Source organism: Salvelinus fontinalis, chromosome 26 (genome assembly GCF_029448725.1).
Source record: "Salvelinus fontinalis isolate EN_2023a chromosome 26, ASM2944872v1, whole genome shotgun sequence".
Classification (NCBI taxonomy): Eukaryota; Metazoa; Chordata; class Actinopteri; order Salmoniformes; family Salmonidae; genus Salvelinus; species Salvelinus fontinalis.
In genome coordinates, this window is record NC_074690.1 from 41291691 (window position 1) to 41306618 (window position 14928).

At 43.6% G+C, this 14928-nt stretch overlaps 1 protein-coding gene across 1 annotated transcript; it reads right to left on the bottom strand.

The window, feature by feature from the left end:
- Positions 1–669: 669 nt before the first annotated feature.
- Positions 670–13638, bottom strand: LOC129824372 (TOG array regulator of axonemal microtubules protein 1-like). The gene is made up of 3 exons (XM_055883960.1): positions 13427–13638; positions 3936–4094; positions 670–2886 (listed from the first exon to the last, which is right to left on the bottom strand). Exons 1-3 carry the CDS (start codon positions 13624–13626, stop codon positions 2736–2738), a joined length of 510 nt encoding a protein of 169 aa, XP_055739935.1. The 5' UTR covers positions 13627–13638; the 3' UTR covers positions 670–2735.
- Between the last annotated feature and the right edge of the window lie 1290 nt (positions 13639–14928).

Sequence of the window (14928 nt, forward strand, 5' to 3'; positions counted from 1 at the left end):
AACTCTGGGTGTTTGTGAGGCACCATCTTTTTCTTGAGCATTATTTAGGTCACTGTAAACAAGGGCAACAAAGGCCAAATCCAGTGATAATCAAACAGAACAGAAAATACAACCACTGTTGTAATGTGTGGCGGAAAGAAGCAAACATTATTTTTGTCCCCACCAGTGACTACGCTTCTCCACTTGTGCTCTAACTAGCTATCCCCCTTTCCCTTTCTTTACATTTTCTCATGAATGGATTTCACATGAATTCTTGGTTAGTCCCATCTATGCAAATGGTATGTCCGGCATCTAGTGGTGTTTTGCAGTATGACATGAGTGGAGTCCTGTCTATCTCTGTAACATGCTGACCAGACCAGACGGGTCGCGTGTGCGAGCGTTGCAAAATAAATGTACACATGTTATTCAATCATTGCACCCACAATGAGCATCTGCTTAGCCAGGTGCTAATATAGAACTTGGTTATATTTGTAACACTGGACGCGCTGCAAGTACTGCATCTTCCATCTCCTCATTGTTTTTTAGGAGCATATACCCACGTGCCATCTTCTCATTGGTTTTAAGGAGCATATATCAAATCAAATTTCAAATCAAATTTATTTATAAAGCCCTTCTTACATCAGCTGAAATCTCAAAGTGCTGTACAGAAACCCAGCCTAAAACCCCAAACAGCAAGCAATGCAGGTGTAGAAAAACGGTGGCTAAGAAAAACTTCCTAGAAAAGGCCAGAACCTAGAAAGAAACATAGAGAGGAACTAGGCTATGAGGGGTGGCCAGTCCTCTTCTGGCTGTGCCGGGTGGAGATTATGATAGAACATGGCCAAGATGTTCAAATGTTCATAGATGACCAGCAGGGCCAAATAATAATAATCACAGTGGTTGTCGAGGGTGCAACAGGTCAGCATCTCAGGAGTAAATGTCAGTTGGCTTTTCATAGCCGATCATTCAGATTATCTCTACCGCTCCTGCTGTCTCTAGAGAGTTGAAAACAGCAGGTCTGGGACAGGGAGCACGTCCGGTGAACAGGTCAGGGTTCCATAGCCGCAGGCAGAACAGTTGAAACTGGAGCAGCAGCACAGCCAGGTGGACTGGGGACAGCAAGGAGTCATCAGGCCAGGTAGTCCTGAGGCATGGTCCTAGGGCTCATGTCCTCCGAGAGAGAGAGAGAGAAAGAAAGAGAGAAAACGAGAGAAAGTGAGAACGAGAGAATTAGAGAGAGCATACTTAAATTCACACAGGACACTGGATAAGACAGGATAAATACTCCAGATATAACAGACTGGCTCTAGCCCCCCCGACACGTAAACTAATGAAGCATAAATACTGGAGGCTGAGACAGGAGAGGTCGGGACACACTGTGGCCCCATCCGACGATACCTCCGGACATGGCCAAACAGGCAGGATATAATCTTACTCACTTTGCCAAATCACAGCCCCCACAGCACAAGAGGGATGTCTTCAACCACCATTTTACCATCCTGAGACAAGGCTGAGTATAGCCCACAAAGATCTCCGCCACGGCACAACCCAAGGGGGGCGCCAACCCAGACAGGAAGATCACGTCAGTGACTCAACCCACTCAAGTGACGCACCCCTCCTAGGGACAGCATGGAAGAGCACAAGCAAGAAAATTGATATAGAACATCCCCACTAAATCTTTTTAAATGCTCACGAATTTCTACAAAATAAGCAAAAATGTATATAAAACATGGCTACAAACTATGAAACGAGCTCACGAATTGTAAAACGTCCACGTACTGTAATATACATCCACTATACTTTTAGTTTTGGATGTTATGATGATATTCCCTGGAGGTTGGGGCCCACAGGGCAGGTGCCCTGCGTGACCATTCGGTAATCTGGCCCTGATTATCAAGTTAAACCACAGGTATTGTTGTTACACATTCTGCACACTGTCTTGGAGGATAAAACTGAGACTGTAGCCAGCTTCTAATTTACCTAATTTTATTGTCCAAAGAATGTTCTCAAAGTCCAGAAGTATTGGATGAAAATCTACAATGTTGGTGCCATACAGGAGCACTGACCAATCTGCCTCCAAAAGAGAACTGTTGGTTTTGAAGATGGTGTGGAGGTCAGTGGTTGATGATCTGAGCACCCCCTGAGATGGTGAGTATGGTTTCAGTAGACCACTATTGAGCTGGTAGATCAGATAGGAGCTTCGAGGAAAGGTCATTTAGTACTTTGAATGTGGTTCATATTGCCTTATAGTGGATTCAGGACTTGGACAAGGAGTCAATGCAGTTTAAAGATGCATTTACATGGGGGTTTGGATGATAGTGTCAAATTTCTTAGAATGAGCGAAAATATTGGAGTTTGGGGAGGGGATAATAGTCAAGTTGGGAAACGTGCAAATATTTAGAATCAAATATATAGTCAAGTTGGAGATTATTCAGATATTCCTGTTGAAAAAGAGAAAAGACAGAAAGATATCATTTTACAGTATATTAATTTTAATCCCATTGGGCCAAAACTGGTTGAATAAACGTTGTTTCCACCTCATTTCAACAACAAAAAAATCTATGTGATGATGGTGAATCAACGTGGAAAACACAATTGGATTTTTTTCACCCAACTTTTAACCAACATTTTTGGTTGATTTCACATTTTGTTTGATTTCCCAAATTTAAATCAAAACTAGACATTGAACTGATGTCTGTGCCCAGTGAGATTGGATTTCTGTAATCATATCAGCTCATTTGTCACACTTCTTCTAATCATCCAGAGAGAATGTACCTTTCTTTGAGGTTAACCTTTGAGATGACCTCCCTCAAGGATTCTCGCTCTTTCCTCGGAGCGAATTTATCCCACATTTTAGCAAAGTCGCCATTGGTCGCCAGGTTTCTCAAGATATTGCGACCATGATGCCTGTGGACAAAGATATTAATATCATCTTAAACGTGCAACATATCAAATCATTTCTGCTGTCTGTGATTAAAAACAGTACTCAATTGATGGCAACCTGAGAAAAAATATCCCATCAAAATAAGGCATACATTAGGTAGAATTTGCAAGAGGGTCGGTTTGAGTAATGCACCGCATTACCTGATCTACAAATCATCTCAACTATCTAACAACTGGGTATTAACCGTTCGTTATAATGAAAATCTTAGCGAGTCTGCACAGCGCTTGGCTCAGGCCAACCATTGTGATCAAGTAGGGTTGTCTTCATTAGGCACCAAACAGAAGGAAGGAAACTGAATCAGGTACTGACTATTTGGACTCATTTACATTTTACATTTTTACCCCAATTTCATGGTATCCAATTGGTAGTTACAATCTTGTCCCATCGCTGCAACTCCCGTAAGGACGCTGGAGAGGCGAAGGTCGAGAGCCGTGTGTCCTCCGAAACACAACCCAGCCAAGCCGCACTGCTTCTTGACACAATGCCTGCTTAACCTAGATGCCAGCAGCACCAATGTGTCGGAGGAAACACCATACACCTGGCGACCGTGTCAGCATGCATTGTACCCCGCCCACCACAGGAGGTCGCTAGTTGGCGAAACATCCCGGCCAAACATCCCGGCTAAGCTTTTGGCTTTTTAACTTTCAAACCCACATGAGTGCTGGGACTTGGATTTTCCGATGCCACGTAGCACTTATTTGTGTTTATAATTGTTCCTTTTTGTTTTCAATTACTATTCCCCTCCAAGAGAACCTGTGGTTGTTTTGGAATACCTAAAATCCGCAATTCAATCCATGACACCTTTTAGCATAGATGCTGTAGACAGCCGCACAATGTGGCTTTTAAAGGCAATTTCAATTTGTATTCGTGGTAAACGCTGCAGATGTTGACTCGAGTAAATTACCTTTAAAAGCTGCATTGTCGGCGATCTAGTGCTATAGCGAGCCATGGATTGAATCCCGGCCTTAACTGTTATGTTGAAGCAAGCTACTTTACAGGAGGAACTTCCCACCTGGCTTCCTGTGCAGGGTCCACAGCCAGTTTACTGACGGCAATCAAGAAACGGTCAGTGAGGTCTTTCTTCCCCGACAGGAGACGAGCCATCCCCATGACCTCAGCCAGTCTCTCCAGGTGCTGAGCAGTGCAGCTCCTCACCGCAGCGTTACGGTGGCTGAGGAAGGAAAAACAGAGCACATCAGTTACATGTCATAGAGATACATGAGTTAGGAGACAAATGATAATGGTTTGTATTGATGAAGTCTCATCGATGGATCAAAATGTTCGGTAAGGCTTTATTTTAAGGTCCCTTAATATACCATTTATAAACTGTTTGTAAAGAGTTTACTTACCATGTATTAATCATTATTCCTACATTTGTAAATGTCAATAAGAAGTTTATAAATAGTTATTTACACATTTATAAACGCTATTTTAAATGATTTATCAGATAATTAATAAGGTGCTTGATCATAGTATGTTCACAAATGTAACTCTGTGTTGTTGTCTGTTCACACTGCTATGCTTTATCTTGGCCAGGTCGCAGTTGTAAATGAGAACTTGATCTCAACTAGCCTACCTGGTTAAATAAAGGTGAAATAAAAAAATAAAAAATAGTAAATGATTAATAATGTACTAAAAGGAAAGTTCCTTTCCTGAGGATGGCTCACCTCTCACAGTTCTGGGTGACTTTAACCTCCCCACGTCTACCTTTGACTCATTCCTCTCTGCCTCCTTCTTTCCACTCCTCTCCTCTTTTGACCTCACCCTCTCACCTTCCCCCCCTACTCACATGGCAGGCAATACGCTTGACCTCCTCTTTACTAGATGCTGTTCTTCCACTAATCTCATTGCAACTCCCCTCCAAGTCTCCGACCACTACCTTGTATCCTTTTCCCTCTCGCTCTCATCCAACACTTCCCACACTGCCCCTACTCGGATGGTATCGCGCCGTCCCAACCTTCGCTCTCTCTCCCCCGCTACTCTCTCCTCTTCCATCCTATCATCTCTTCCCTCTGCTCAAACCTTCTCCAACCTATCTCCTGATTCTGCCTCCTCAACCCTCCTCTCCTCCCTTTCTGCATCCTTTGACTCTCTATGTCCCCTATCCTCCAGGCCGGCTCGGTCCTCCCCTCCTGCTCCGTGGCTCGACGACTCATTGCGAGCTCACAGAACAGGGCTCCGGGCAGCCGAGCGGAAATGGAGGAAAACTCGCCTCCCTGCGGACCTGGCATCCTTTCACTCCCTCCTCTCTACATTCTCCTCTTCTGTCTCTGCTGCTAAAGCCAATTTCTACCACTCTAAATTCCAAGCATCTGCCTCTAACCCTAGGAAGCTCTTTGCCACCTTCTCCTCCCTCCTGAATCCTCCTCCCCCTCCTCCCCCCTCCTCCCTCTCTGCTGATGACTTCGTCAACCATTTTGAAAAGAAGGTCGACAACATCCGATCCTCGTTTGCTAAGTCAAACGACACCGCTGGTTCTGCTCACACTGCCCTACCCTGTCCTTTGACCTCTTTCTCCCCTCTCTCTCCAGATGAAATCTCGCGTCTTGTGACGGCCGGCCGCCCAACAACCTGCCCGCTTGACCCTATCCCCTCCTCTCTTCTCCAGACCATTTCCGGAGACCTTCTCCCTTACCTCACCTCGCTCATCAACTCATCCTTGACCGCTGGCTACGTCCCTTCCGTCTTCAAGAGAGCGAGAGTTGCACCCCTTCTGAAAAAACCTACACTCGATCCCTCCGATGTCAACAACTACAGACCAGTATCCCTTCTTTCTTTTCTCTCCAAAACTCTTGAACGTGCCGTCCTTGGACAGCTCTCCTGCTATCTCTCTCAGAATGACCTTCTTGATCCAAATCAGTCAGGTTTCAAGACTAGTCATTCAACTGAGACTGCTCTTCTCTGTGTCACGGAGGCGCTCCGCACTGCTAAAGCTAACTCTCTCTCCTCTGCTCTCATCCTTCTAGACCTATCGGCTGCCTTTGATACTGTGAACCATCAGATCCTCCTCTCCACCCTCTCCGAGCTGGGCATCTCCGGCGCGGCCCACGCTTGGATTGCGTCCTACCTGACAGGTCGCTCCTACCAGGTGGCGTGGCGAGAATCTGTCTCCGCACCACGTGCTCTCACCACTGGTGTCCCCCAGGGCTCTGTTCTAGGCCCTCTCCTATTCTCGCTATACACCAAGTCACTTGGCTCTGTCATATCCTCACATGGTCTCTCCTATCATTGCTATGCAGACGACACACAATTAATCTTCTCCTTCCCCCCTCTGATAACCAGGTGGTGAATCGCATCTCTGCATGTCTGGCAGACATATCAGTGTGGATGACGGATCACCACCTCAAGCTGAACCTCGGCAAGACGGAGCTGCTCTTCCTCCCGGGGAAGGACTGCCCGTTCCATGATCTCGCCATCACGGTTGACAACTCCATTGTGTCCTCCTCCCAGAGTGCTAAGAACCTTGGCGTGATCCTGGACAACACCCTGTCGTTCTCAACTAACATCAAGGCGGTGACCCGTTCCTGTAGGTTCATGCTCTACAACATTCGCAGAGTACGACCCTGCCTCACGCAGGAAGCGGCGCAGGTCCTAATCCAGGCACTTGTCATCTCCCGTCTGGATTACTGCAACTCGCTGTTGGCTGGGCTCCCTGCCTGTGCCATTAAACCCCTACAACTCATCCAGAACGCCGCAGCCCGTCTGGTGTTCAACTTTCCCAAGTTCTCTCACGTCACCCCGCTCCTCCGCTCTCTCCACTGGCTTCTAGTTGAAGCTCGCATCCGCTACAAGACCATGGTGCTTGCCTACGGAGCTGTGAGGGGAACGGCACCTCCGTACCTTCAGGCTCTGATCAGGCCCTACACCCAAACAAGGGCACTGCGTTCATCCACCTCTGGCCTGCTCGCCTCCCTACCTCTGAGGAAGTACAGTTCCCGCTCAGCCCAGTCAAAACTGTTCCACCCCAATGGTGGAACAAACTCCCTCACGACGCCAGGACAGCGGAGTCAATCACCACCTTCCGGAGACACCTGAAACCCCACCTCTTTAAGGAATACCTAGAATAGGATAAAGCAATCCTTATGCCCCCCCCCCCCCTCCCCCTTAAAAGATTTAGATGCACTATTGTAAAGTGGCTGTTCCACTGGATGTCATAAGGTGAATGCACCAATTTGTAAGTCGCTCTGGATAAGAGCGTCTGCTAAATGACTTAAATGTAATGTAAATACTACTAATGTACTATAAACCAGTTATAAAGGAGTTATTGTCATGGCATTTGTTAATGGTTGATTAGTGGTTTGACTCACCATTTATATACATATTTTTAAATGTATTTATAAATGTCTCGAATTATGTATTTATTAATGAGTGCATTTATGAATGTGAGTACATAGATTTACTAATACCTCAGTGCCTCACTAATAGCCCCTAATCTAAAGTGTTCACTATTTTTACTTTATAAATGTTTATAAATGACTTGTTACTCCCCAAAGGCTAGCACACATCAGTAGACAGTACCTCTCCACCAATGGCTAAAAATAATCTAAATAACGCAATGGTAAAATAAGAAGTACACAACACAAGGATGTATAAGACATAACAAAAAAATCTGTATTCATTCAAATGTGACGTCTAGCGTTGGGGTGAGTTGCTGCCGGAAGTGTTGTGGAATAACCTAGCGTGCTGAAGAAAAAGGCAGTTACTTAAAAACTAGCTGTATTTCAATCTTCTTGATTTTGAGGCTTGGATAATGGGACAATTAGGAGTACAGCGATTCCTTACATCCCTGGATTTAGATACGTTTTCAAGCCATATCCCTTTTCCGTCACCACGGTGATAACATATTGCCATAGGACTGTTTCGACTTGATGGCAGACTGAACTTGAAGTCGAGCTTTGGCTAACTAAGCACAGTAACATAATTAAACTCAAAATATGCTATTCTGTTATTTTGAAAGAACCTCTTAAGGATCGGACCCTTCAATTTTCACCTAAAATGACATACCCAAATCTAACTGCCTGTAGCTCAGGACCTGAAGCAAGGATATGCATATTCTTGATACCATGTGAAAGGAAACACTGAAGTTTGTAGAAATGTTAAATTAATGTAAGAGAATATAACACATTAGATCTGGTAAACGATAATACATAGAAAATAACGTTTTTTTTTGTGTGTTTTTTGTACCATCATCTTTGAAATGCAAGAGAAAGGTCATAACGTATTATTCTAGCCCAAGAGCAATTTCAATTTTGGCCACTAGATGGCAGCAGTGTCAGTGCACCGTTTTAGACTGATCCAATGAACCATTGTATATCTGCTCAAAATGTTGTATCAAGACTGCCCAAATGTGCCTAATTGGTTTATCAATACATTGTGCACTCTTCTCAAACAAATAGATTGTTATTCTTTCACAGTAATACCTACTGTAAATTGGACAGTGCAGTTAGATTAGCAAGAATTTAAGCTTTCTGCCCATATCAGATATGTCTATGTCCTGGGAAATGTTTTTGTTACTTACAACCTCATGCTAATCACATTGGCCTACGTTAGCTCAACCGTCCCGCGGTGGTGGACACATCACGTAGAGGTTAATATCATAATGTTTCTTAAGACCTGCCTAAATGAAAACATTTTAATATTTTTGATGGTGTATATTAAATTGATTGACTTTGTAGTGTGGTAGTATTTGATATATAACTATTTATACATTAAAATGGTTATCTTTTACGCTATAAAGATACTTAAAATATGCAAGCAAGCATTAGGCAATGAGTTGACATTGACTAGCAAGAATTGGACTGAGAGTGGAAAGGTATTTAACATTATGAAATCATATACAAGGCATTAACAAACATTACAATGCAATACCTTATGCATGATCAGAGAGGGAGAGAGCGAGAGAAGTTGTTAGAATAAAAAAATGTGATTTGTTGACTAATATGCTACTATAAAAGTGAACTTCCAATCAGATATCAGACCTGCAGATGTCAACACAACTGAAACTCTGCAACCCAGAGTGGTGACGAGGGGGTTGGTGAGATAATTGAAATTATAAACCGGGTGGTTCGAGCCCTGAATGCTGATTGGCTAAAAGCCGTGGTATATAACCAACCATTTGGTTTTGAAATATTGAAACCAAACCATATGTTTTGAATTAAGTATTTAAGTAAACAACAGGAACACGTGACTAAGAAGCACTCATAATTTCAAATAGACTACATGTCATATTAAACAGCATATAAACACTCTAAATAGGTCAGGAGTCAGACATGTAGCCTAATACGAAATGTATTATTTAGGCTATATTGTTTCAATTATTTCAAGTCGATAGCCTACAATTAAATCAGTTGTGAAGCATTTGCGAGTGCGACACACTGATACCCTGACTACACAGCCTGTGTCGTGTGCACAAGCATCTGCGTTGCCAAGGGCTAAAATAGAAGTCAGTTCTATTTGTGAAGTCCGGTCTCTCCCATCTCCTCATTGGTTTATAGAAGCAGATACCCACGTGCCATCTCCTCATTGGTTATACCCACGTGGGTGACTGAAAGACGAACTGGGTTGTCGGTCATCGTGGTAATACTATGAAAGTTTAAATGCCAATCACCATATAAGTTCAAAGAACAAAAAGCCTGGAAGGAGGAGAGATGACTAGAAACGATTCGGTTGACTGTTTTATGTGTGGATTAATTTTCGGAGTAGAGGACCTTGTGCATTTCAGGTAAAATAACAACTCAATGTTTATATCCCAGGACAAATTAGCTAGCAACAGCAAGCTAGCTAAATAGGACACATTAGCTAGAAAATGCAAGCTAGCTATCTAAATTGCCATAAATGTTTAATGCTTTTCGACCTGTCCCCAAATTAATGTAATTGGTTCAGAGTTTGTTTTTATATTTTAACCTGCGTGTCGTGATCGCGTTTGGTGTAAGGGGACAAAATAAATTGATGCACGATGGCGCGTGCAGCCAGTTTGGGTTCCGTGTAAGCTGGCAGGAACAGTAGGCACTCAGCATTTAAACAACATTTTGTTGTATTAAATCATTATAGTCTATAAATTGCACATACATGCTGTTTGATTAAATACAAATCAAACTAAACATGCCTCATTAGGCTCAGTCTACAGTGCCTTTGAATTCATTTTTAGAAACATGAGTTTGGCCAGTCTGTAGCTTCAGGATCATGTGATTGTGCCTGGAGAGCAGGCCAGCCGCAGAGAATACCCTCTCAGCTCTTGCAGAGCCACTTGGGATGCTAAACACCGTTTGGGCCACTAATGCCAAACTGGGCAAGGATGTATAGTTATTTGTATTTTTTTCTATAGGTAGGCTTAATGGATTTTAGGTAAAATATCCCTATCAAAACAGAACGAACATTGAAAGAGGTAATAGAGTTAGTTAACATGTCATCAAAGATGGCCTATTGTATAGATAATAGAAGGAAAATTAACAGAACTTTTTAGAGAATTTTTTGTTCATAAATAATCTGCTAAAATGACACACTTAGCTAGCTACCCACCTCGTTTCTTTCTGTTAGCCTGTACACGTAGTAAGTACATGCTTTCAGGATACCTGTCTTTTCATTGTTTGTTGTGGACACTACATAACCACACTCCCTCTCTTGCTCTTGGTCCTCCTCATCTTTGTAAGTCACCTTGATTTTTCACCTGTGTGTTTTATCAGCTTCTTTATGAATATATTTAGAATATTAGATGACAGTAGCTAAAGCAAGGTGCTATAGCAGCACACAAGTAGACTACAAATGCATGCTGGGCCGGGCATGCCCTGAGCTTGTAAAATGAGTGCTACTGGAGCACTGCTGGAGAGAAATTGGAGGGGGCGAGAAAGCCGAAGCTCCATGCTCCAGTCAAATAGGGCAAGCTCCACTCCTCACTCCGCTCACATACTCTGGCATGGCCGCTCACACCACATCCTAGGTTGGACTGACTGTGCAGCTATCTGTATCTCAGTCAGACATGTCGCTTTGGAGCAATTTGTGCTCTGTTCTAACAAATCTCGCTGCGCGCCATGTAGAAATGACCTAGTCAGATCATGCTCTTTTTCGTATGCTTGAGGTTCTGCTTGCAATTGCTCTATGTGTAACAGGGTTGGTTATGTTTCCACTTGCCTCTAAAGAAATGTGTATTGAATGTTCAAGCATTCTTATTGGTTGGTTCAACTCTGATTACAACAAGGTGTGTTGTGATTGGCCCCGCTTGCAGATAGGGGGAGATGGTGAACGTCATCGTTCTGGATAGGTCACGTTCTGAATATTGTTTTATATTTTATATTTTACAATGTGTACAAGTTTGCTGTACATTACTGATTTATACATGTGTGGGTATATGGTACTTGTTAGGGATTGAGGGGCTTTCTGGGATGTGCTTTGGCATATGATTGCTGTAAATAAGTGTGTTAGTTAGCATACACCGGTGTAATGGTCACATAAGCCCACTGCTAACACAGTTGTCTTCACGCTAAAGATTTTGCCATCGACAGCCATCAATATCGTCAAGCCCTGTACAACTAACGTGCTGTTTCCCATTTAACAACAGCAACATAAATAAATTATGCTCAACTGGGACCACTGGCCGATGTGATTTATTTGGAGAAAACACAACGCAAGGAGAGTACGATTTACATCTGTTACATATGTTGCGCTCTGATGTCCTCTGGGAAGTTCATCAGTAGTTTGCTGTGTTGCTATTCATTTTTCCAGAGTAAAAACACAGCAAGCTTTAGAACTAACATTCTCTTGTATTTTTTCTTTTGCATGTCAATACACTGAGTATACAAAACATTAAGAACACCTTCTCTTTCCATGACATACTGACCAGGTGAATCCAATTATTGATGTCACTTGTTAAATCCACTTCAATCAGTATAAATGAAGGGAAGGTGACAGGTTAAATACAGATTTTTAAGTTTTGAGACAACATGGACATGGATTGTGTATGTCTGCCATTCAGAGGGTTAATGAGCAATGCAATATTTAAGTGCCTTTGAACGGGGGGCTAGGGTCATTCTGTTATATTCTGTGTAATTCTCCTATCTTATCTGGTGTCCTGTGTGATCTTATATATGCTCCCTCTAATTCTCCCATCTCTCTCTCTCTCTCTCCCCTCTCGGATGACCTGAGCCCTAGGACCTAGGACTCATCTATTGCCAGTACTAAAGAATTTCATCCCTATTCGAATCAAATGTGAGAACATTCTTGCCTTTTTTGATCAACTCATTAATACGAGTCGATTACCATAATTCAAAAATATAGATTGCTTGCATATTCGCCATCATATAGGCCACATGTTCGTTATATATGTTAATTTTATCTTTATTTAACTAGGCAAGTCAGCTAAGAACAAATTCTTACTTTCAATGACGGCCTAGGTACAGTGGGTTAACTGTCTTTTTCAGGAGCAGAACAACAGATGTTTACCTTGTCAGCTCGGGGATTCGATCTTGCAACCTTTCGGTTACAAGTCCAACGCACTAACCACTAGCCAAACTTTCAATAGAATAATATAGTAGAATAAACTCAAATTTAGTACAAAGTATCTGTAAGATATATCACATCGGGGTCACCATTTACTGTAGTGTCGAATTACAGGAAATTAACTTTAATATGCACATGTTTCTCTCCGCCGTCATGAGGGGTGCCATCATTTTTGGAGGCCAGTTTGGTGGGGGGGCCTCCCAACCAAATCTCCCCAAGAGGCTGTTGCGCTGACAACAACCTGGCCCTCAATGCAAAGAAAAACAAGGAGGTCATTGTGGATTACAGGAAGTCTAAAAGCTGCAGCCACACCCCAGTTCTCATTGATGGCACTGAAGGCCCTGCAATGGGTGGTGAAAACCACCCAGCACATTACTGGTGCCCAGCTCCAGCTCCCTGCCATCGTAGACCTCCAGCGCAAGCGGCATCATCAGGGACCCTTCACATCCATGCCTCAAACGGTTTGCCCTCCTACCATCAGGCAGGCAGTACAGGTCTCTACATTCCCACACTAGCAGGCTCAAGAACAGTTTCTTTCCAGCTACTGTAACCCTACTGAACTCTGTGGCACAGCACTAGCCATGACTCCTTGCACTTTCAATTTGCCTTCATTGCATATTTAGACTTGCCATTTGCCTTCATTGCACATGTATACATCCCATTTAATAACATATATTGTACTTAATTGTTTTACTTGTACATTCTTTGCACTCTTTTCTTTGAACTTCTGGTCAGATGCTAACTGCATTTCGTTGTACTGTACTTGTGGTTGTTCAATGACAATAAAGTTGAATCTCATCTAATGTGTGGCATACCTAAGCGAGCAGTGACCATTTTGCACCAGAAAGTTCACTACATATCAATTATCTATTGCATTGTCACATCAGGGCTGTTTGGAGTGAATCCTAACTTCCACTCGAGTCAAACTTTCAATGTGAGACAAAGTGAACATTTATTGGAATTCCGGATCTACCCCTTAGTGAGTGTTAATTGACCCCTCTCCCTCTTTACCTCAGCCCACCGACCAGCAGGGCATTCATGACACGGGTAGGGGTGCAGCTCTGCACCATGTGACCCAGGGCAAAGTTGGCTCCCTGCCGGATGAAGGTGTTGGCCTCGCTGGCTTTGTGCAGCAGCACGCGTGCCGTCCCCTCCACCTCACTGTCCATGGCCCTCTGCAGGTGGATGTACATGTCACCCAGTGTGGCCATGGCAGCACAGGACACTGCAGAGCGCAGGTTCTTTACCTGAATCATAATAACACGCACAGGACCAGCTATTAATGTTGAGCAGTACAACCCACGAACATCAGAAACATGACACAATCATTTGACTTGTTCTCCAAATGTAGCAGATTTGTGCAGATGAATGAATAGGGCAGTGAATGAATACAGCTACCTCATTTATAATGGCAAGGCAGACATCATGGAGTTTAGGCATCAGTATGTCCATGTGGTTCTGAGCCATCACACGGAGAGAGGTCAAGCCCTCGATCTTCTTCTCCCTGCAATTCAGTGAAAGAAACGTAAGCAATTTCCACAACATTTTCCAAAAACATAATGATGTTCATCAATTAGGACTCTGGTCTCTTAATTTCAGAAGTTTCTACGCTCAGTAGCTCAAATCTACATTTCCAAGGACACTACACTGTGCTTCCTTTAGCCTAGCTCCATTGGTCTTGTCTACAGTGAATGCTCACCAGTCATCAGAGGCAGAGTGGAGCAGCTTGAAGGTCTTAGTCAGGGCCTGCTCTGGGTTGGAAAGGGGCTGCGATCTGGCCTGGTCCTGACTCTTCTTTATTTGGCCCTTTGGCTCACTGGCTGCCTTCTTGTCTATGGGTTGACAGCAGACATCTATCTCTCTATGAACTGTTTGTATATATGTATTTACTCATTTCCATATCTGTTTGTAGCTTTTAACACTAGAACACCTTAGTTCATTATCATATCATATAATTTTAAATTTAGCACACATTGTTTTGGTGCTCACCCTGCTCAGAAGCAGGGTCCAGTTAACCTTGACTAAAGGTTCTCACTGTGAAACAGGCAAAGCCAGTGTGTAAAAATGTCTTAGCCCTGGGCTAAAGCCATTTGTGTCCCTTCCCTTCCTACTGTCTTTCTATCACTCTACCTATCTTCATCTCCCTGTCTAATTTACATTAGTGTAAGTACATTAGAGGGACTGACCTGAGCCGGGGGCAGCCTTTGGCAGGCTAAGGAACCTTATAGGCCGAGGCAGTTTGCTCCTGGGCTTGGTAAGAGGGGGAGCAGGCCTGGGTGGGCTGTCACGCGACTTGACCGGGGTCCCGACATCCAAGTAGTCACGGAGCTCCGCAGGGGTGTTCATATCCACTGAGCTCAGGCTTCCCAGGGAGCTGGTGGCTATTTCCCCCATGGACATGGCCGAGCCCAAACTTCTCCTGCCCATAGCCTTCACCTCATGTACCACCTTTGGCGTAGACCAGAAAAGAATGCTCCCATCATAGAAATACATATAGAACTAGTATATACATA

What these genes read in the sequence shown, in the direction of transcription:
- LOC129824372 (XM_055883960.1), bottom strand. Translation starts at nt 13,626, where the DNA reads ATGGCCACACTGGGTGACATGTACATCCACCTGCAGAGGGCCATGGAC. An exon ending in CTGCTGGTCGGTGGGCTGAG is followed by an intron (nt 4,095 to 13,426) that starts GTAAAGAGGGAG and finishes TTCCTTCCTCAG; the next exon opens with CCACCGTAACGCTGCGGTGA. An exon ending in GACCCTGCACAGGAAGCCAG is followed by an intron (nt 2,887 to 3,935) that starts GTGGGAAGTTCC and finishes CTTTGTCCACAG; the next exon opens with GCATCATGGTCGCAATATCT.